General features: G+C 39.8%; 1 protein-coding gene and 1 long non-coding RNA gene across 10 annotated transcripts in view; one reads left to right on the top strand and one right to left on the bottom strand.

The window, feature by feature from the left end:
• Positions 1 to 3870: 3870 nt before the first annotated feature.
• nrf1 (nuclear respiratory factor 1) lies at positions 3871 to 19864 on the bottom strand. 9 transcript variants are annotated; one of them, XM_037760827.1, is made up of 13 exons: positions 19686 to 19864; positions 16014 to 16173; positions 15721 to 15865; positions 15124 to 15238; positions 14848 to 14974; positions 14618 to 14758; positions 12068 to 12226; positions 11625 to 11837; positions 11424 to 11522; positions 11036 to 11193; positions 8085 to 8206; positions 5549 to 5596; positions 3871 to 4997 (listed from the first exon to the last, which is right to left on the bottom strand). In XM_037760827.1, exons 2-13 carry the CDS (start codon positions 16128 to 16130, stop codon positions 4837 to 4839), a joined length of 1605 nt encoding a protein of 534 aa, XP_037616755.1. In that variant the 5' UTR covers positions 16131 to 16173; positions 19686 to 19864; the 3' UTR covers positions 3871 to 4836. The 9 variants fall into 9 exon arrangements, with proteins under 9 accessions (XP_037616755.1, XP_037616754.1, XP_037616756.1 ...); XM_037760826.1 differs by having other exon boundaries at positions 11036 to 11211; positions 19686 to 19863; XM_037760828.1 differs by having other exon boundaries at positions 11036 to 11211; positions 16053 to 16173; positions 19686 to 19862.
• Positions 19865 to 22650: 2786 nt separating this feature from the next.
• LOC119482403 overlaps positions 22651 to 23452 on the top strand; it is a 92757-nt gene continuing 91955 nt past the window's right edge. The window contains exons 1-2 of the long non-coding RNA XR_005205420.1: positions 22651 to 22783; positions 22921 to 22967. This is a non-coding gene — a long non-coding RNA (uncharacterized LOC119482403). The remainder of the gene's footprint in view (positions 22784 to 22920; positions 22968 to 23452) is intronic.

Genomic DNA, 23452 nt, shown 5'->3' with positions numbered 1-23452 from the left:
AACTTTGTCACCATTTGGTGTTTGACAGGTTTCGTACTGTGGGTTTAAAGGTGCAGTGTGTAGGATTTGGCGGCATCTAGCGGTGAGGTTGCAGATTGAAACCAACTCAAACTTTTCCCATTTGCCGAGCGTGTCGGAGAATTACGGTGGCCGAAATGCGAAAACGTGAAAATGCGATAGGCTCTATCTAGAGCCAGAGTTTGGTTTGTCCGTTTCTGGGCTATTGTAGAATCATGGCGGTGCAACATGACGGACTCTGCGAAGAGGACCTGCTCCATATGCAGAAATAAACGGATCATTCTAAGGTAACGAAAACACAATAATTCTTATTTTCAGGTGATTATACACTAAAGAAAACATATGTATTAATATTATATTCCAATTTCTGCCAATAGAGCCCCCTAAATCCTACACACTGTTCCTTTAAAAGCTTATTTGCTGAATACAGCTGCCTTAGAGTGACACTTTGCAATACAGTTACAAGATGCTAAAAGGCTTTATAGAGCTGCATAACTTCCCTTATCAAATGTAGTCATTTGATTCAATGTTAACATGAAACAGTGACTACTGTAACTTTAGCATTTTATGTATGCATTGATGGTTACACTTATGGATGAACAGCATGTTCTGACCTGAGAAAAACAATCTTTCAGGTAATTTTGCAGCCACTATGTGGTGCTGATTTGGTTTTGTGTAATACAAGACCTATTGCTTGCCCTTTGAACCCAGGAGGCCATTTTCTGTTTCCTTGCACTCCTGGCTAGAAAGCACATTGTGGAACTGTGTGGCCAAGCATCTACATCTATCTATCTATCTTCTTTTGGAATCGCTCATAGAAGCATTATCGGTAAGTACAGTTTTTTATAAGATGCCTATATTTGCGTCTATGTTTATATGTTGTGTGGATGGCTAGGCTCTTTCAGTGAGTGTCTCCACAGTTTCCATCCCCTGTACTTCTCTTCTGGCAGACCTTTCCTGAATGCTTACGGGGGTCAGCGAATCCCAGTGGGCCCAAACAGGCTGTTTATAGTAGACAGGACTCCACGCCTTGGTCATTGCCTCATCATTGAGGGACACACCATAGTGTTGGGCGCTGGAATCGAATACCACCCTTATTTGTCCAGGTCTTTGAGGATGATACACCCCTAAGTGAGGTAGATACCAGCACTCTTCATCCGGTTGTCAGGTTGGATCCATTCTCAAAGACCTTATTGATGAAATCAAGGAAATGGTCCTTCCACTCTGGGTTTTTCCTGGGCGTATGGGTCAGTGCGGTGAGACTGTTGTCGTGTGCTGAGTAAAGGGAGCAGAGCAACCTAGCTGTTTGATTCAGGATTATGGATCTCCCTTTCCGTAATCCTCTGGAAGGTAAGATCCTCCATAGAAGGAGCTGTTTTGTCATCTTTTGAGACTCTCCCATGAGATCTGCTATGTCGATTGGCATGGATCGCTTTTTCTGGTTCGAGGCAGAATAATTCTGAGGCTGGCAGGTGTGGTTCTCCTTGTCATTAATTTTGTTGGGGCAAGCACTCCAAAGGGGTATCCTTTATCAAGAATGTTGGTTCTGAAGGCGTTCGTAGGTGATCGTTATCGTTTTGTGAAGGGGTCCATTACGTTGCTCTAGGACCTTGTCCATTTGGATGATGTCTCTTCCAAAGAGAAGCCTTGGGGTCAAGTGGGGGGTATCTTAGTGGCTATAGGGACTTCAAGTGAGTAAGGTACCTGGGGATCTCTACCCTATAGTGAAATACAAGTTTTCCACATCAATCAGGTAGCTGGTCACACCCACCATGAAACCCCTTGCTCTTTGGCTTGCAGTCTCTGGCACACGTTCTCAGTGTATAAGGGGAAGTGTCATCAACTACAGTATGTCGAACATCTTGAAGAAGGCTGACCTGGCCAAATTGTCGTGGCTTTGGTGGCATGTATGATGGAAATGTATATTAATGAGGCTTATCATACTCATTGTTTCCTTTATTTTCTTTCTTACTTTCAGTTTTATTCTATTCTCGTACTGTCAATACTGAACAGCGGCCCATCAGTCTTTGACTACAGTGTGTTGAAGGAGTCATTTGTCTGTCTAGTTAAAGGTTCTCTATTTGATATTCAGAGCATTAATATAGCGGCAAATAACTATTTGCTATGTAAAGATATAGAGGAGTAATGTCGACCTGAGCAGAGAATTAAATCACTCTCCCTCTGCATATTGTAATCTGAGTTTCTCTGTGCTTTGTTGACCTAGCCGGGCCGGCCGCGGGTGCTTTTAGTGTGTGTTAGTGCATGTGAGCGTGCCCCACTGGCCGCCACTCTGCACTACGTTCATACGGCGGTTACAGCTGATAAGTGTAGCAAACACTCTCCAGTTCCCCCCTCAGGTAAACACTGGCCATGTTCCAAATCGCATACTTTTTCTCTTAACTTTTAGTACATACTGCAGCTGCCCTTACAAAGTACGTACTGTTGCATGCAGTATGCATACAATTGGGGCATACTACTTTTCATAACATTGCGCTTTGAATTTCTTGCTCATATAATCTGCTCCACGGAGGATTGTGGGTCAGAATAGCCAGAAAAGCATGCTGGCTTGCATACTGCAAAATGCGACCGGATGTAGTAGAACATCCTGGTATTTTTGGCATACTGCATTTGACATATGTATTGGGACACACTAAATCTTTTTCTTGCATACTAAATAGTATGGTAGTATTGGAACACACAGAATATTAGCTCTGTCTTCTTCTTTAGTGTTTATTGGTGGTTTTGCTAACCAGCTTAGGCTGGAGTGTGGAGCAGTAGATTGGCAAGAAAATAAAAAAATAAATTCTCTCTATTATTCCTGTTGCTCTTAAGTAGTTAATTGGAAGATTGTGTACTTTCCTTGATGTCCTTCCTAGCAGATTCCCCAATGTATTAAAGTGTTTTCCATCAATTATTCCTGATATTAATTCCCTCTTGAAATCTATTTGTACATGTTTGACAGTTTCCGGTTTATTACAGTGTGTGCATAGTCCAGTTGGGTGCTTGGTATAATCCTGTATGTCCTATGCCTTTGGGCTTCCGCTCTGTATTTTACCAACGCCTACATGTTTTTGAATACTGTACAGATGTCTCCCTGTGTCCCTTAAAGGTCCCATATTATAAAAAAGTGAGGTTTTCATGTTTTTTTATTATAAAGCAGGCTTAAGTCCTTTATAAATACTGTGAAATTATCGAAACACTCAATCCACAGGGAAATACACACAGCCCGTATTCAGAAACTTTGCATTTGAAACAAGCTGTCAGGATTTCTGCCCATTCGTGATGTCACGGATATACAATATTTAGACCCTTGACACAATTTTAAACGTAAACATTCTAAATGTGTACCAGTTTATTTCCTGGTTGCAGTGTGTATGTGAATGTCATCAGCTGACAGGAAGTACACATGGAACCAAGCTGTTGCCTAGCAACGCAATTCTGTTGCAATTCCGTCAAAATGCGCTAAAACGGAGCGTTTCAGACAGAGGGTAAATACAGGCATATTCAGGCTGTCAGTACGAGGAAAATAAAGTTTTTTTTTAACATTACAGCATGTAAACATGTTCTAATAGAAACACAAAATACAAATATGAACCTGAAAATGAGCATAATATGGGACCTTTAAGTCTCAGCATACTTGCCAGGTTTTGCTAATATAGTCCTTTATGATAGTTTTTGTTAGCTCTGTCAGAACTGTGCCGTTGTTTGCACTGTTAGCATCATTAGCTGAGAGCTTGAGAGCCGTTGAGAGGCAATAGATATGCACTGGATTTTGCGTTTAGCATCTTTAAGGGAGGGGACTCTTTGACGAGTGCAGAACACAGTGTATTAATAATCAAGAGAGAAACTGAATGAATGGTGAGCAGCAGCCATTTTTATTGGGCTTAATTCTTTAAATAGTGGTGAGAGTTGAACCAACTTGTTACAGCTGCATTAAACTAAGTCGATTCTCGGCAAGCAAATTTTTTACGTTGCAAGATTTAAAGAAATGCCTTTTTTGATATTAGCATCACACATAATGCAGCTCCCGTTCAAGTATATGAACTTCCTGAACCACCAAGTTCACGTTACAAAAATAACATACCAAGGGATGCCTCTTATCCATGCACTGTAAATAAATGGATCTGGGAGACAAAACGGCTGCTTCAGGAAGTCAGCTCAGCGGTCCAGCAGTAAAAAACACCTTGATGGATATCCTGAGTCTTCACAAATCTTTTACACGTGCGTGGACTACAGTAAACAGCACAGGGAAAAGCACAGGACAAGATGGTATTTCAACATGATATTTCATTATTTAATGTGAGAAATGCGTGGGAGCTCAGATGCTGGAGAGGTTTCGGTTGAGGTGGAAACAGTGGATATGGGGAAACAGGAGGAGTGATCTCTGACTATGGCACTGAATTGTAAATGCATCCTAATAACTGAACAGTCAAGCACATAGACGATAATGGAAATCCAGAACAGTGATAGTTACACACTCTGGGGTGAAGCAGTGGTGGCTTTCCTCCCGGGCTTTTTGGTTCATCTTTGTTTTAAGTAAAGGTTAATTGTAAAGAAATAAATACTCAACATCACAGAGCTAAAAAAAAAAACAAAAAAAAAAAACACGAAGCTAAATGGGAAAAAAAATTACACCAACAAAAGCAATATCTTTACATAGTAAACACATTGATAACTCACTTTTTTACTTCCCCTGCAGATGTACATTTAAAAATATATTTGACATTGTACACAGCGTGATGTGTTGGAAAACAGTAGGATAAACTAATCTCCACGGCGGCCGTTCAGTGCCTCCTACTCCTTCCAGGTTCACGATAGTCACTGTTCCAGGGTCACGACCTCTACCGCCTGGCCGTCAAGCGTGACAGTGTTGTCTATGCGTGTGGCGACAGGTGCCATGGCAACCTGGACGGGCCGGTTGCCATGGGCGAGGCTGGTCACTACAGTCTGGTACATGCTGACTGGGATCTGGACCAGACCTGAGGAGGAGAAGCAGAGATGTTTTTAGATTTAGACACACGGCACCAGCACCTGCAACCTGCAACTAACAATGATTTTAATTGCCAAGTAATCTGTCGATTATTTTCTCGATTAATTGATTGGTTGTTTGGTCTATAAAATGGTTAAAATGTTAATCAATGTTTCCCAAAGCCCAAGATGACGTCCTCAGATGTCTTGTTTTGTCCACAACTCAAAAGATATTCAGTTTACCGTCTAAGAGAAGTAAAGAAACCAGAAAATATTCACATTTAAGATGCTGGAATCAGAGAATTTTGACTTTTTTTTTTCTTTAAAAATTACTCAAACCGATTAATTGATTATCAAAATAGTTGGCGATTCATTTAGTAGCCGACAACTAATCGATTAATCGTTGTAGCTCTAGTTGAATGCCAAGCAAGGATCTGTTTTATCCCAGTAGCTGTAATTAGTGCTGAAATAACTAATCAATTAATGTATTAATCAGACAGAGAACTAACTGGCAAATTTCTAATAACTCAATTATTAATTATACAATTTAAATTGATTTTACCAGGTAGCATCTGGTGGTTCAAGAATGTCAGATGTGAAGAGTTGATTTCTGTTTGTCAGATAAAACAAGCAATTGAAGACATTGCCTTGGGCTCACAGAACTTCTCATATAGACATTTCTTAGCAATTTTGACAATTTATTAATCATTCAAGTCATTTATCAGTAAAAAAAATAGAGAAATAATCATCAATTATTTTGATAATCGATCAATCGGTGTATTTTTTCATGCAAAAATGGCAGAAAATGCTGCTTTCAGCCACTCAAATGTGGAGATTTCCTGCATATCTCTGTTTTATATCACATTCAAACTGAATATCTTTGGGTTTTGGACAAAATGGGATGGACATTTTTCACTATTTTCTGTCATTTTATAGACCAAACGATTAATCAATTAATCAAGAAAATAATCGGTAGATTAATCTATAATGAAAATCAGTCATTAGTTGCAGCCTTGATGCTAACAAATACTCCTCGTTCGGTCTTTGGCCGGAGGTTAATCTCGTCACTAGAGTTTGTGTCTGACACGGTGTTTCGGGAGGCAGTCGAGTCCAGGTAGTTGTCTGTGACAGGAGGCAGCCATGTTACAGAGACGGCATTTCTGAACAATGGTCCGATTGAACGTTCTCAGCTCGCTTCCCCCCATGCCCAGCTGTGTGTGTGTGTGTGTGTGTGTGTGAGTGTGTGTCTCTGCCTGTAGGGATTACTGCTGCAGTCACGTGGGCCTCTGCCCCACCCTGCAAGCTGTCACAGTGTCACAGGCAGGCAAGAAGGTCAGTGTAGGGGATGGCAGTGGCTCATGCCCGCTCCCATTACCGTGAGCTGAGACACTCGACTTTAAACGCGCCAAACGCACACTACCCATGAATCCAAGAATATTTAAAGATTTTAGAAAAGTACGAAAATATATATACGTTCATAATTATTCATCTTTCAAGATCTTTTGTTAGGCTATCTTACAATTGTTGGTCCTCTAAATGTGGGCCCTTGCTAAGCCCACTCGCCAGTGATTTGTGACAGGGTTAAGTTTTGCTGATGCAGGTAATTGTGCTGGCGGTGATTACGGAGGAGGGTTTAGGGAAGAGGTCGCTGGGCCTGGCACGGCGACGTACGGACACAGCACAGCTACCGAGTGAAGGGCCTCATTCGGCCACTCGAATATGGTTAATTAGACATTAAGGGTCGTGTGTGGCGTGTTCCGTGTGTATGTATTAGTGTGTGTGAGCGAAGGGTCGCTACACAAGCCAATCAGCGGCGTCTGGGCCGGCGCACTTCAAACGGAGCTCTCCACTCGTGTGGAGCACTTCAGTGATTAGCTAAGGTCAATAGTCGGGAGAAGGACTGCCTCTGGCAGCTCCATTAGTTGTTTAAGTGAGCTATTGCAGCCAAATGACTCCTTATGGTTTTAGGAAGCAAGATGTCAAACAACAAAGGCTCACATGTTAGATTTGATTACTTTGAATTTACATTAGTGTTCAAATGTGCAAATATATATTTGTACATTTTGCGCTGTTTTGCCGTCTGTTATGACGGTATTCTTTAAATGTGGCTTCTCATCTTTTATTTAAGTATTGTATGACACTTTCTCTGATGAAATTAAATTTCACTTTGACTGACCTGATTTCATAAAAATTGTTTAGCCAATAGAAACATCCAAGTGGTACCCATTTTGGGGCAAATTCCTGCCATTTAACACCCTATTCGTAGGGCCGCACACTTAATTGAATATTAATCGCGATCATTGACGCTTAAAATGTTGTGCTGGGCTCGTAGAAAACTCCGCTGCGTATCAAATCCAGAGACAAATAGGTATGCACTTAATTACAAAGGCATTGTCTTGTTTGACATGTGACAATAAGAAGGTTAAGAGTCATGTTAACACCCAGACAGGCGAGAAAAATGACTCAATATGTTCTGTATTTCACGCTTAATTTCACTTCGTATATCTGTATTGATGTGAAGTAGGCCACTGACATCTCCAGACTTCATTTAGTAATCAATATCAGATTAGCAGCTGATGTTAATCATTGATCAGCAGTAGCTTTACGTTCAGGATATTGACTGAACATATGCTAAAAAAGGCCGTCAATGCTTTCCAACAAGGATGTGAGTGAGGACGTCGTTACAGACTGGTCCAATCCCTGCAGACACACAGCAGTTACAGTATATACATGTAAGGAGGTAGACGACGGGGTCGTGCAGCAAACGTATCATTAAAAGAAGGGAGTATTTCTACAAGATACACACAAACGCACCATCTGTCACATCAGCACAGAGTAGATTAGAGTGAACATAGGAGCTCAGAGGCCGCAGTGCTGCTGCAGGGAGGCTTACACACTTAGTGAGACTAATTAGACATGCCATTGGCTGGGGAGCACACACAAGTACCAATTAGTGAAGATGGGATGTCGAAAAATTCAACAAAATATTCCCAACTTGTTTTTGGGAGATCATTGGAAAATAGTCAAATGACTATGTAAATTGTGTCGTTTGAGGTGTATTTTGCATGCTGATGATAACATTATGGATGAATGTGTACCTGTGGCATCGTGAACCCCTGCCAGTGCCCCAACAGCAGCTGCCGTCTCCGCCAGGACAATCTGCCCTCCGCCTTGTAGAGTGGCCTCGGCCAACGTCGCTACGGCGTGGGCTGCTGCCTCGCTGAAACACCCACAAACACACACATCAGACATATAGAGTTAAATAAACATTTTCTGTGCATTCAATTTAGAATGAACAACATACATATGAGATATTAAGCTTCCAGATACAGTAATTGGTAGAGAGCACACACCCCCACACACACACCCACACACAGTCTGCTCTCAAAGGCAAGGGTTATTATAGAGATGTGGGGTGAAGAGGCAGAAGTGTATGAGCTGTAAGAGGCTTTTCTAGTCTGGACTTATGGAGAATCTGTCACATCTCCCCAAAAGGCCAGGTGCTGCGGGGTCTAACAAAGCAGTTTTATTAACCAGATCCATCCAGTGGATTTAACACACGAGCCTATTACCGCACCAGTTTTATTTATGAACTAATAGAACTGTTCACAGCTTGGTTGATAATCACATCTGAGGTAGTAGAACTATAGACAGTCAGATAAGGAGGAGGCGGAGCAGAGCGAGTACAAGACAGTAAGCAGTAATGATGCACTCAAACTGTTGAGTGGATTTGGTGAGGCGATGGCAGTAAAGTCTGGCAATATTGGTAAAAAAAAAGCTTCTTATCGAGCCTTGAATGTTTAATTTCGATAATTTTTCAATCGCGGCAGCAAAGACAAACTGTGTGCGGATTTTGTAGTTTTTTTGTGCAGCGGTAAACATTTTGTGTTACACCAACACAGATGAAATGGTCATGTCTACTGTATGAGTCTATGAGTCTATGTTTGGAACACAAAGATGGTGTCATTTTTCGTCACAAAGTCCACGCAGCAGAAAAGACAGACAGTGGTAGAAAGAGGCTCTATTCTCCCTCTGGAGCTGGAAATCAGAGACAAAATGTTCCAGAGCCTGTGGAGCAGAGAGCCCAGAGTAGCTTGGCACCAGGTAAACAGGGGAGGGGGGGGGAGGAAGGAGGACTCAGGTGGGTGCAGGTAACAAGCCCCTATGGGACATACCCATACACATCTGAAATTACTGCCTCGACACTACTGCGGTGAAAAAAACAGCTAACATGTTCAGCAAATCTGACTGATGAATTCGGCAAGTAAAAAAAGACCTTTGATGACAATGTGAAAAGATCGTGAAAATCAAGGCTGTAGATGATAGGAAGTGGCTACAGAAAGCTTAAGTTCTACAGGTTTTAGCTGGTAACTCGTTTTCTTCACGAGCACACTTTCAACCTGCTGTATTCCTGCGTTGTAATCAGATCCCGCAGACACTCGGCCCTCCATGGGACGTGATTTAAGATCCTATTGTAGATCCCATCTGAATACAATCGTGTGTGGCTGATTTCCCTCCAGAAAAACATTGCACCAACAACAACCCCCCGTACATCTTTTATCACTAGAGTGGCTGCAGTTAAGACATTCGTCACGTATAGTAGTATGACTGAAAACAGGACTTTTTTTCCAGAATCTCCAGACAGCCTATTGCTAAAGGTCAGTATACTGTTATGGTTATAGGAGTTAATGCCATAAAAAAAGAATAAATCACAAAATAACAACAAAATTAATGTGGAAATATAATGAGAAATAAATCAAATAATAAATAAATGTGGAAATATAAAGAGAAATAAATCAAATAATAAATAAATGTGGAAATATAAAGAGAAATAAATAAGCATTTAATTTATCTAATTTATTTTTGTATATATTTTTAAAAATATATATTTATTTATTTTTTGCATATATTTACATTCTGTTATTTGTTTTTATATATTGTCCTTTATTTTCATTCCTTTACTTTTCCTTATTCTTTTCTTGAAGGGCCAAGCTGTCAATCAACTGACTTTGGGCCGGCCTTCCTGCCTCAGTGAGCAGTCAATTCCTGGACACATAAACTCTATTTTAAATATAAAAAATAGAGTAATTTATATGCAAAATATATAGCACTCCGATGACTCCATAAACTGTATCCTCAGCTCTCACAATTGTTTAATTACAGTACCCAAAACAAGTTTTAAATGCTGTTATGAATGATTTTATTTCAAACCTGCACTGACTTACTCATGCTACTAAGCATTTAACACGTGCACTTGTGTTTTTTTTTTTTTAAGTAAACAAAATCATACTGAGAAATATGTGGTTAACGACCAATTTAATGGTTGTGCACCTTGCCTCTATAAAAGCTACCGGCTAATTAATTAGAAGCTGAACTAGGATGAGAGGCAGTTGACTCCCCGGTGACCTGTCCTGACAGTTTGTCCCATTCTCATGTAGTTGTCAGAGCTGCCTGAATAATTATGATAATTAATTAAAAACTGAATTATGAATAATGATTTCTTACTGCAGTGTTTTCTGGCTCCACCACCAGTAACTGAAAGCCCTTGAGGATCGCGTCAGTGAAAGCTGAACACCAAATTTGAATGTTAAAAAAGTGGGGACGATTTCACTTCTGGTGATCGCCAACAATCCAACTTCAGTTTTCCCTCTATTACACGTTTTCAAGTGTGAGGAGGTAACATTTGGGAGCTGGGGATACTAGTCATAGATGCAGTAAGATCTACTAGATCTTATGTTCTCAATAAAACAAAAAAAAATAGCGACTAGGATTCTCCAAATGAGAATAAAACACACTGATCCTGAATATATAGATAATAAAAGTAAATATGCATGTGTTTTTAATTCAGTTCTAATTTCTAAGTACTAATTGTAGATATATTATCATATATCTTTACATAGCAAATAGTTGTTTGCTGCTATATTAATGCTCTGGATATCGTATAGAGCACCTTTAAAGCCACCTAAAAAAACATCCAAATGCATTTTCTTGTAATTTTAACAGCCGTGGTTCCCCCAAGAACTTGTAAAATATCTTCTCCCATCCTCACCTGTTAAGAGCCATTGTGACGGTGGCTCCCTGCTGCATTTCGTGACTGGCGGCGACGGCGGCTTCTGCCAGGGACGCCACCGCCTGCGTGGCCTCTGATGCCTGAGTGGTTTGGATTGTCATCTCTCCGCCCTGTAGGGTGGCCCAGTTCTGCTCCACCTGGAGAGGAACAAGGATCTGCAGTGACGTAATAAAGATAGTGTGATTGTTTGTTCTCAGGCTCGTGTTTGATTCTGTGGTGCTGAACGGACAGCTCCGGACACACATGAAAAAAATTTGCTGCATAGTCTTTTTGTTTTTTTTGTGACTCCGTCATACAGTAAGACTTGTAAGATCTATCAATTCATGCGTTTTAGGAAATGAAGTGGTTGTGTGCATTTGGGTGCTACCTCTCCGTCAGTTACAGTGGCGTAGTTGACCTGTGCCACCGTCACACCGGGCAGCTCTGAGGCATCTGCCAGGGTGGCAACTGTGTGTCCTGTGCCAACCTGAGAGAAAGGGGTGCAGTCACAAAAAAAAACGTGAACGGACTATGTATTAAAACTTAGAATTACCGAATGAGATTTTGGATTTGCGCAACTAAAATGTACCTGGATGAGCGAGACTGTTCCGTCGGGGTTGTTGATGGTCTGTACCACAGTTTGCGAGGGCACGAGGTGAGCGATGCTCTGTGCAGTGGTCAGGTGGTGGTGCTGGATGGTGGGCGTCGTTACATGGTCTTCGAAAGCATACAACAGGTCCTCGCGGCCGTGCTGCTTGTAGCAGTTCTTGACGATGGTTCGCAGTGCCTGCGTCCAAGACACCTTGGGAAACATAAATACAAGTTTGAATATGGCAAATCATTCTACAGGCTGATTCAACGACAGTGCAGAGGCTTAACCAGAACAAATATCATTTAAAGGAGGGGGCAAGGAGGCCAAAAGGAGGCTTTTGACAACCTTTGCAGGGGGATTTCCCTCCTCAAATGCCTCCTTTTCGACCGAACTGGAAACCTGGCTATAGTGTGACATCATTACGCCAGTCTTTCTCTCACCCTCTGTTTCTGCTCCTCTGTGCGGACGTCACTGCGGACGTTGGCCCAAGGGATGTCCTCTGGCCACCACACCGGCTTGCAGCTCTCCTTACCCCAGCCGGGCTTTCCTCGGCCCGTCGAGTACTTCAGCATCTCTGGGATGAACGCTCGCAGCTGGGCCTGAGGCGAAGACGAGAAAAAGAAATGACGCAGACACCAAAAACTCCAAAAGTGGAAAGCCGCAGTGTCTCTCTCTTTCAGACACACACACATAAGCACACACGCCCTTGAGCAGGCAAGCAGGAGGCGCGTATCGATCGGATACCCGCTGCTGCCCGGGTGCTGAGGTGGTCAAGGCCCACAAATAGAAACAGGCTTTCTAAAAGGAGAACGATGCGATCATGTTTATTAACAGACCAATCTATGGCCGTGGCTCCAGCCTGACGTGTCAGACAGACACCATGGGAACATCAGGGGTGATCCAACACTGTTCAGCAGTCGACCTGTCCCAGCAAAAGGCTCCAGTACAGCCAGTGTAGGTATTAACAAGGACAAGCTGGTCAATATTGTTAGAGAGAAAATCAATGTCAAACGAAATCATTAGATTTACTTGATGACGTGCGCTACTTTATGGACTTGTGGAGACTCAAGTTATTATTTCATTACTGTACATTGACTGTATGAATGAGTGCTATATATATATATAAATTTGTGTGAGGTTCCAGATGTTTTGCACTGAGTTTGCAGAGAGAAGGAATGAGTGGTGTTCTTAAACTACGCCGATGTGCTTGCTATTGATCATCCGTCAGCATACGGACTTCACGTGTGGCAGCGAGCGGCGTGCCTATCGCCATCGCCACTTCCAGAACAAGCATGCACTCGCGCTCGCTGACAGGCCGGGGTGGGGTTTAGCGCCAATGTCCTCAGTGTCCTGGTAATATGCAAGCATCACTGGGGGATTATATTGCACAATGAGGCACTGCAGCGTCTGCCTGCCTTGACATCACGGGCTAAATTTGGTTCCGGGAGAAATAAATCCATCCCTCCTCCGCCCTCCACCTCTTAGACCCCTTTTTTCTAACTCACAACCTGTGCAGTTCCTCCGTAACATCACACAGAGAGATGACAAAATGGATCTCGATAGAAAATGGACGGCTGATACTTCATCACATCGGGGCGGCTGCAGTAAAAGGGGCTTCGCTTCAGCCGACACTCACAGAACAACCTGGATTAGCCACCAGAAAGACAGACTTAGTGGCAAAAAGATGCTTGCATTTCCACCTGTAGGCTCATCCGTGTGTGGATGTATGTGGATGCATGTGTGCCGAGCCAGATGGCCTAATTACAGTGGCGAGTGAGTTAAGTGGCATGTTGCGCTTGCACCCAACACCCCACCCCCCCCCCCAATCCTAATCCTCCAAGCAATGGTTCAATCAGCATTTAGGAAGGCGGCTGTGTTGCCGGGTCCCTGGCCCTAACAAGGCTAGGGGGTAATTATGGGCTCAGGCTAGACCCGGGATCACCTGCTACAGATGCTCCGTATATATCGGAGCGGCCAGGGCCTCCGTCTGCGTCACTAAACCTCACTTGGGATTTCTTCAGCCGTGTCTGCATAGAAGACAATGAGGTCTTGCTGATATGGATCAGGAGCACCAAGTCTGAATTAGCTCCCTTTCATCGCAGAGTTCTCATTTTCATACTCGCCGTTTTTCCTGGGGTTGATCAACCTTTCCCAGAGGGACCGGACAACATCCTGTCTCGGCACACACACACATACCTCTAAAAAACATCCACACCTTTCTTGGCCGAGCTGAGTGAGGCAACAGGTTACTCATGATAATCTCATCCTACAACCTCTCCAGAAAAACAAGCACCAACTAACACCTGCCCTCTGAGGACACATCGAGCCCTGCGATTGGCCCGCCCGCGCTCCCAGGGTTGGAGGACCAGGTCTCCGAGGGCCGCGGTTCATGCCGGCTACTCTGACGATGAGCTAGAGAATGCGTCAGCAGCGCTGGGACGGCAGAGTAAACAAGCCGGGTTCCCTCGGGGTGAAGAGGAGAGTGCTCAAGCTGCCAACGGTGCTAATGTTGCGGTGAAAGGCCGACCAAGAGCAGACTACTCTGCACATCCTCTCGCTGATCACTGCTACCACATGGTCGTCTAGCGAAGGGAGGAGGCTTGGCTTGTTTTTCGGATGCCGACACTACCTGTGCATCGGGCATACTGTCTGTCTGAATTACAACGTGAAGTCGCACTTTTTTGTGAAAAGCAATTCAAGTGTTTTAGATATAATTATTGGTTGAAAACGCATGAACTCATCAAGTGACACTGATGGACATGGAAAACAGCTAAAATTGAGTGGTTGACCTTGATACATATACTAGCTAAGCTCACACATAAAACACAATCTGTGATTCGGATTTGTTGCCAACTGGTGCCCTCTGCTGGTGTCTCAAGACACCAAAAGGGGAGTTATGGACTTGTCCGTTTTTACAAAAGGAACAGCTGTTTAGTGGACCATATTGTGTCACACTATAATAGATAAGGAGAGAGATTATTGAGCCTGACCTGGGTCATCTTGTCCACGGAGACAGGGATGCCGTCAATGGTGAGCGGGGGCAGCTCTGAGGCCAGATCTCCACCAGCGGGGGCGTGTTCAGCCAGAGCGTTCTCCAGATCCTCCAACATCATGCCCTTATACTTCCTCACCTGGAGGACAGAAAGACAGTCAGTCAGCGTTTCAGTTTAGTGCTGGAAGCTATTTATAATTATTAATAACTGCTGACTGTAACACTCACCACGTTCTCCAGAGGAGCAGCACCAAACACCTTGAACACTGGGTTGGGTTTGGAGGGAGAGATACACAGCACTATGGCCTGTTGGCCCACTCTGGTGGTGTATTCATCCAGGGTGGCTCGCAGTTTCCTGTAAAACACACAGCATCCTTTACCTCCTAGTACAACAACAACAACTCTGATTTCCGGTGCTGAAAGTGACATTTTGTAACTGTTGAGGGAAAATACATAGTGGATGTACTGGGAAATGTTGGCCTATTGGGGTGTTTTTAAGCTCACCTGAGCAGGCGAGTCTGCTGCCTCTTGCGGATGGAGGGGTTGGATTCGAAGATATGAGGTCTCTTTCTTTTCTTACCGGTTGCCACGGCGGCAGCAGCTGCCATGCCGACTGGCCCTGAGAGAGAGAAAGAGAAAAGTTTGACTGTTAGTAAAAGTAGAGGCTAGTAATCAGTCTTTGAATGCTGTTGTTTGTTTCCTCTCTGATTTGATCCATAGCTGCTATTATTATTATTATTCAATCTTCTTTTTTGGATTTGAAATTTGTTTTTTAAAAAGATGAAAGTGAGATTTAAAATGGAGCCGAAGCTGCAATTTGCAGTTCACTGGCATCATTTGGTCCCTTGATAACTTAAAAGGGAAAAAGACAAAAAAAGCATTGTCAGGAGCTTGACAGGAGGTGATGTACTGGAGTAGAGTGGCACTGCCTCCACAAAATAGTCCACTGGCTCCACCTGTTGGTCAGTTTAAAGCATCACACTGAACTCAGGTGGCAGACGTTGGTTGGGAAAACACCTTCTTGGATGCTTCTTATCAAAATAAATCCCACTCCCACTAATTTGGAACCACCAAAATGCTCGAGGTTGAGTCTCGATGTACCTGCGGCAGCCAGGTGTGCGGTGATCTCATCAGTGCCGGCCGAGTTGAGGATGTCCGTGTCGTCATAAGGATCATCATCCGGTGAGGACGTCGAGTCTTCCTCTGCGCTCATCATGGACGCTTCGGTAAAGGTGGCCACATGTACCTGTACACAGTAATGAATGTGTTTAAATTGACTGGAGGCGTTATTGTTTCTGTTCTACTATAAAAATCTAACTAGCTGATAAAATTGTTTAAACATCTTGTGAATAATGGGACTTGTGCTAAGAAGGATCACTGTCTCTTTATCCTACCAGGTTTCCACTGGTTAACAGTTCTGTTTGTAAGTGCACCTGATGGACCTGTTGGCTGACGGCGCTGGCCTCGATGGTGGTCATGTGTTCGGTCTGGTGAATGACGTGCTCGTCCATTATTGCCCACCTGGTGTACACAGCTGGATCCACGGTACGATGACTGAGGAGAGAAAGATGAAACGCAGCATAAGACAACGACGGGAACTGTTTTATGTTAGTATGTTCCATCTATTCATTATAATAGCACAGAACTTGGATGTGAGTAATTCTTACTGTATTGACATACAACTTAGCAGATACATATTACTAGTGTGTATCGATACATATCGATACTGAACATTTGAAACGGTTTCAATACTCATTTTCCGCAGTATTGCTACACGGTACCAGCTGCATTTTCTGCTCTCTCTTCTCCAGTATCATGACAATACTACATATTGCCGTATATACACAATGATGTAACATATACAGTACTTCCACATGTCTTCAAAATGTACTCTTATTCATATTGCAAGATGTGCTTATTATGCTGATCACAAACAAACTCAGGCTTATCATAAAAAATATAGTATGTAGTTAGACATAATTGGAATGAAACGCTCCCTGGTATAATCTTACATGTATTTTGTATATTTAAGTGAACTTGAGTGCACCATAAATGCAAGTTCATGGAATTAAAGACCTTCAAACTCAGCAATTTAAGGCACATGCATGTACAATATTGATTTTCACAGTACGTTCAGGTGCATTAGTGCACTATAGTTTTCACTCTCCTTACTACAGCCTCAAAATGATGTATATTTCTGTTCTCTAATGTGCATCTGAGTGCACCACTGCAGCTCGGCCTCTAGAGGGCATCCTACTGCATCAGTAGAGTTCAAATTGGAATAACATCAGTGATCAAAGAGTGAACATAATGTTTTATTCTCCCATTTATTGTGTGTTGAATCATAGATCTAACAAGAAATGGATTTGCAAGATATGCATTTAACACATAATAGACATTAACAGATTTTGCTTAGCACTATTTAGATACATATCATAGTTTCATATTGAATTCTATTAATTACTTACTATTTTACTAACTATTTACACCTCTGTGTGTATATTACTTCTCTATACATACTACATTCCTGTTTACACCTCTATGTATTTATATGTATTACTTCTCATCGTGCATATACATACTACATCATGTTTACATTCACCTTGGAAATACTGCTATTTTAACTTACACTATTTTATGTCTTTGACTCTCATTTTGCTTTCACTTGTGTGATTTTCCCTTTTTTTATATATATCTTTAATGAGCATTGTTGAAGGGTGCCTGAGACCCAAGATTTTCATCTTGCTTGCTGTAATTGTTGTTCATATGATGAATAAAAAAAAACTTGAATTCTAAAGGGAATTTCTGATCGTATAGTAGTAAGTAAGCAAGAAAGTGTAAATGCAATCAGTTTGAGATAGTGAAAGTGTCTGCATATTCACTGGTGGTGGTGAAGTGTGTGTGTGGAGTGATATTATTGTCTAACCGAGGGGTGAAAAGCACTCATACAATAAGGTTCAAATAAACATACACATACAATATGCTTTTGTTCACTTAGAAATCCACGACTCAAATCACATCGTTTTAGGATAACATTCCTATAAGTAGAAGGGTATAAATATATGTATGTATACATCCGTTTCTGGACACATGTGTACATCTATACACATTTATGTATATATACTGTATATTTGTTTTATCAACTTTTCCTACCATTTTACCACTTCTATTATTATTGATATGTTCTGTGATGTTGTTTTAGCAGTTACCATATCTTTTATATCTTTATTTATCTGCTTTCATTGTCTTGTGAAGCACTTTGTAACATCTGTTTTGAGAAGTGCTATATAAATAAATGTCTTATTATTATTATAATCAATACATGGTCAAAGTAGACAAGCTTTTGTGTGTGAAATGAACCCTTAAGGCAGTTTAATGGGGATAACCTGTTCAATTGATACATGGTGGGGCAGCTACATTATAGAATATATATTTGAACAGATCTGTCCAATAACAAGTTTGTTTCTTATTGGACAGGTATGTTGTTAAAGTTACCAACATGGTGGTGTTATTATCAGCAGCCAGACAGGTTTATTGGTATGCAATATCCCCTGCAACAACTTTTTTGCTTTTGTTCACTTGGCTCAATCAATACATGGTCAAGCTTTTTGTATGTGAAATGAACCATTAGGGCAGTTTAATGGGAATAACCTGTTCAATTGATTCATGGTGGGCAGCTGATTATGGAATATATATTTGAACAGATATGTCCAATGGACAGGTATGTTGTTAAAGTTACCCCCCCAATGCAAAACTACAAAGCATAAGAAGTCAAAATGTGTGTTATAATCAGCAGCCAGACAGATTTATTGGTATGCAATACCTTACTTGACTCAATCAATACATGGTCAAAGTAGACAAGTTTTTTGTGTGAAATGAACCAGTTTATTGGGGATAACCTGTTCAATTGATTCATAGTGGGGAAGCTGATTATGGAATATAGATCTGTCCAATAACACCTTTGTTTCTTATTGAACAGGTATATTGTTAAAATTATATTATATATTATATATAATAATTAAAACTACAAAGCATAAGGAGTCAAAATGTGTGTTATAATCAGCAGCCAGACAGCTTTATTGGTATGCAATACCCCCTGTAACATCTTTTTTGCTTTTGTTCACTTGACTCAATCAATACATGGTCAAAGTAGACAAGTTTTTTGTGTGAAATGAACAATTAACCAGTTTATTGGGGATAACCTGTTCAATTGATTCATGGTGGGAAGCTGATTATGGAATATAGATCAGTCCAATAACACCTTTGTTTCTTATTGAACAGGTATGTTGTTAACATAATATTATATTATATATAATAATTAAAACTACAAAGCATAAGGAGTCTAAATGGTGTTATAATCAGCAGCCAGACAGCTTTATTGGTATGCAATATCCCCTGTTAACATCTACATGCACTGTAGCTGCTGCTTGCATCAATGAGATGATGCACAATAACATTGATGTTTAACATTAAACCATGGCCTAACAGCAAGGCTAATGTCTTTACCACCTAGTAAGTACACATAACTAACACGTATGAAACAGTAAAGGTGATTGCTGCAGCGTCACAGAGCTGTGATGTTGACTGAATAGCACTAACACAGCTACAGCTAAGTCCTACATGTAGCTCCTGAGCTAAAGCTAGCCATCTGGCGGTGCAGCTTCAGCTCATAATGAATGAACATCAGCGATAAACGTGAACACCAGTTGTTTCCAGATGTTCGCACATTGAAGAAGCATTGATTGAGCGTGTAGTGAGAGGTATAAAGGTGAAGCTTCAGCAGCTAGCACGAAGAAACCCCGCGCAATATGAAACACAACAAGGCCCCGCAGCGGCCTGCGCACACACAGCTATTCTCTTCTTTACTGAGCTTGTTGTCCGATAACGCGCCTACATCATGACACACACAAAAAGACCCGTAAATGCATCACAACCCGGCTCTCTAGTCAACATCTGAACAACATCTTTTCCCCTCAACCCCCCTCTCAAGCGGTGGACGCTGCCGGGTGTTATGATGCGGCTGCGCCGGGCTGAAATAGATGGAGATTGCGCGGTAGGGCACTAACCTCAGAGCGGCTGCGCTGCTTCGGGCCTGCGCCGTCGTACAGTGAGACACAGTGAGAAACAGCTCTAATGGACGACAGGAGGCAGGAGACAGGAGGGGAGCCAGCGAGCAGAGACACACACACACACACACTGCACGGATCTGCACTAGTGCTGCCTTCACTGACCCTCCTCAGCTACTATCTGCTGCAGTCACGATGCATTGCATGCACTCAGACGTGCAACAGTGCAAAAGCAACCCCTCTAGAAGTGGTTTCTGTTTTATTCCTGTCGTTTAATCAAAAGGTGGTGATGGATATAGACTACATATTATGACAAAATGCCAGAATGGCCAGAAAATATGCATCAGAAATTTAAACCCTATGTTTTAATTACCTCTTCTTTTTTTATATATTGAAAAAAAAAAAAAAAAAAATATATATATATATATATATAAATATATATGTATATTTATATATATATATATTTGAAGCAAAGGTCATCTCAGATCATGTATTTATTTATTTATTGTGGACTGAATGTAATTAATTGCCTATTAATTAATTAATAGCCAATGAAGGAAAAGAAAAGTGATAATACTAATAATAATCATAATCTTAGTCAAACCATATATATATATAAAATATATATATATATTTATATTTATATATATATACATATATTTTTAAAGCAAAAGTAATCTCAGATCATGTATTTATTTATTGTGGACTAAATTTAATTAATTGGCTATTAATTAATTAATTAAAAGCCAATGAAGGAAAAGAAAAGTGATAATACTAATAATAATCATAATCTTAGTCAAACCATATATATATATATATATATATATATTATTAAGCAAGAGTAATCTCAGATCATGTATTTATTTATTTATTTATTGTGGACTAAATTTAATTAATTGGCTATTAATTAATTAATAATCAATGAAGGAAAAGAAAAGTGATAATACTAATAATAATCATAATCTTAGTCAAACCATATATATATATATATATATATATATATATTATTAAGCAAGAGTAATCTCAGATCATGTATTTATTTATTTATTTATTTATTGTGGACTAAATTTAATTGATTGCCTATTAATTAATTAATGAATAGCCAAGAAGGAAAAGAAAAGTGATAATACTAATAATAATCATAATCTTAGTCAAACCATATATATATATATATATATATATATATATATTATTAAGCAAGAGTAATCTAAGATCATGTATTTATTTATTTATTTATTGTGGACTAAATTTAATTGATTGCCTATTAATTAATTAATTAATAGCCAATGAAGGAAAAGAAAAGTGATAATACTAATAATAATCATAATCTTAGTCAAACCATATATATATATATATATATATATATATATATATATATATATATATATATATATATATTATTAAGCAAGAGTAATCTCAGATCATGTATTTATTTATTTATTTATTGTGGACTAAATTTAATTGATTGCCTTTTAATTAATTAATTAATAGCCAATGAAGGAAAAGAAAAGTGATAATACTAATAATAATCATAATCTTAGTCAAACCATATATATATATATTATTAAGCAAAAGTAATCTCAGATCATGTATTTATTTATTTATTTATTGTGGACTAAATTTAATTAATTGGCTATTAATTAATTAATAATCAATGAAGTAAAAGAAAAGTGATAATACTAATAATAATCATAATCTGAGTCAAACCATATTACTTAAAAAAAAAAGAAAGAAAAAAAGCAGGGGCGAATAAGCTGGCCACCTTAACAACATATAAACAAATAAACAGACAACAACATATAAACAAAACGTTCAAGAGTGGACATGAACACCTACAGTATATGTAAACAGTACAATATTCATGAAATACAGGTAAACATTTTTTTTAAGCATAAGTAATCTCAGATCATGTATTTATTTATTGTGGACTAAATTTAATTAATTGCCTATTAATTAATTATAGCCAATGAAGGAAAGGAAAAGTGATAATACTAATAATAATCATAATCTTAGTCAAACCATATTACTTAAAAAAAGAAAGAAAAGAAATTTGAAATAGACAAGCAACAAAGAAAATGTGAACCACAAATTTAAGGCAAGTTTTTTGTAGAGTACTTTATACATAAATGATTGTTACTTTACGTGTTTTACATACTGCATTGAAATATTAAAAACTGTACATAGAGCTGAAATAAATTACAATGATAGCACTTTTTTTTTCTTTTTTTATCAATAGTTGCAAATCTTTAAGGACAGTATGAAAAGTCTATAAAGTGTTTGCAGTTGTTGCAAAGCCAGTACACTATTCATGAAATACAGGTAAACATTTTTTTTAAGCAAAAGTAATCTCAGATCATGTATTTATTTATTTATTTATTGTGGACTAAATTTAATTAATTGCCTATTAATTAATTAATAGCCAATGAAGGAAAAGAAAAGTGATAATACTAATAATATTCATAATCTTAGTCAAACCATAATTACTTAAAAAAGGAAAAAAAATGCAGGGGCGAATAGGCTGTCCCCCTTAACAACATATTATCAAATAAACAACAACAACAACAAAACATTCAAGAGAGGACATGAACACATACAGTATATGTAAACAGACAAATATCAACAATGAGATAAAAAAAAAAAAAGCTGACAAACATAGAACAGAGACAGGTACAGGTAAAGAAATTTGAAATAGAAAAGCAACAAAGAAAATGTGTTCCAAAAATGTAAGGCAAGCTTTTTGTAGAGTACTTTATACATAATGCATTTAAATATTAAAAACTGTACATAGGGCTGAAATAAATTACAATGACAGCACTTGTTTCCACGGGCTGCACTACACATTAAGGAAACTATAAGGCATCATCATTTCCTCTTTCCAATCACAGAGATTGTGCCTTTTTTATTTTTGTTATTATTCCTGCACCATTAATTGGAGCTAATATTTCCTATAGTTCCTGAACGCCACACAAGAGCTGCGAAGCCACGCCCCTTCCTGCTGACACACTGCAGCCAGCTGCAGCACGCTGAGGACAGGCGCTGTTGTAAAGTTATTTGCTTGTTGTTCTACAAACACAAAGCCAAAAAGAAAAACAGTTGAGGTTAGTCATGCAGCATTAGTGTTAGAAAATGTTCACGTCTTAATTTGGGTAAAAGTCACTGCCTGGTAAAGAGCAAATTGACTGCTAGACCAAAGCAAACTTCGCACTCCAATTAGCATCACCTGTGTGTCATACAGGTAGGCTGGGTTACTTTCTACATGAAGCTGTTGATTCACCCCAAGAGGTTAGTAGCATTTCAAATATTATTAAAACAAATATTAGACAAGGATCTTTAAAACAGTTTCAACCAAATCGGATCATTATAACCTTCATGAAGATAGGATTTATTGCAGGACAGTTTGTATTAGACCAGGTGTGTCAAACTCTCAATTTCAATAAATAAGGGCCACACTGGGAAAACACATCAAGGGCCGTGCACTATAGTTTATTGACATGCTTCTATTTAATCAAATAAAAAGTATGTATGATTGATGATGTATGAAAGTATGATTATATTGTCCCATATAGCCTTCTCACATACAATTTAGTACACGTAAAGCCCTAAAAAAGTAAACTAAAAAGTTGCTTAGCATTAATCAAGCAAAAATAAGGCACAGAGTTTATTTCTGAATTTTGTTAATACAACCCTGACAATCCACTGTACAAACATGTTTGGACTGATAGATATTTCACCCACCCCCCACCCATGATAATACCCAGAGGGCACTC

This window comes from Sebastes umbrosus, chromosome 23 (genome assembly GCF_015220745.1).
Source record: "Sebastes umbrosus isolate fSebUmb1 chromosome 23, fSebUmb1.pri, whole genome shotgun sequence".
Classification (NCBI taxonomy): Eukaryota; Metazoa; Chordata; class Actinopteri; order Perciformes; family Sebastidae; genus Sebastes; species Sebastes umbrosus.
This window is presented reverse-complemented; position numbering and strand designations above follow the sequence as displayed.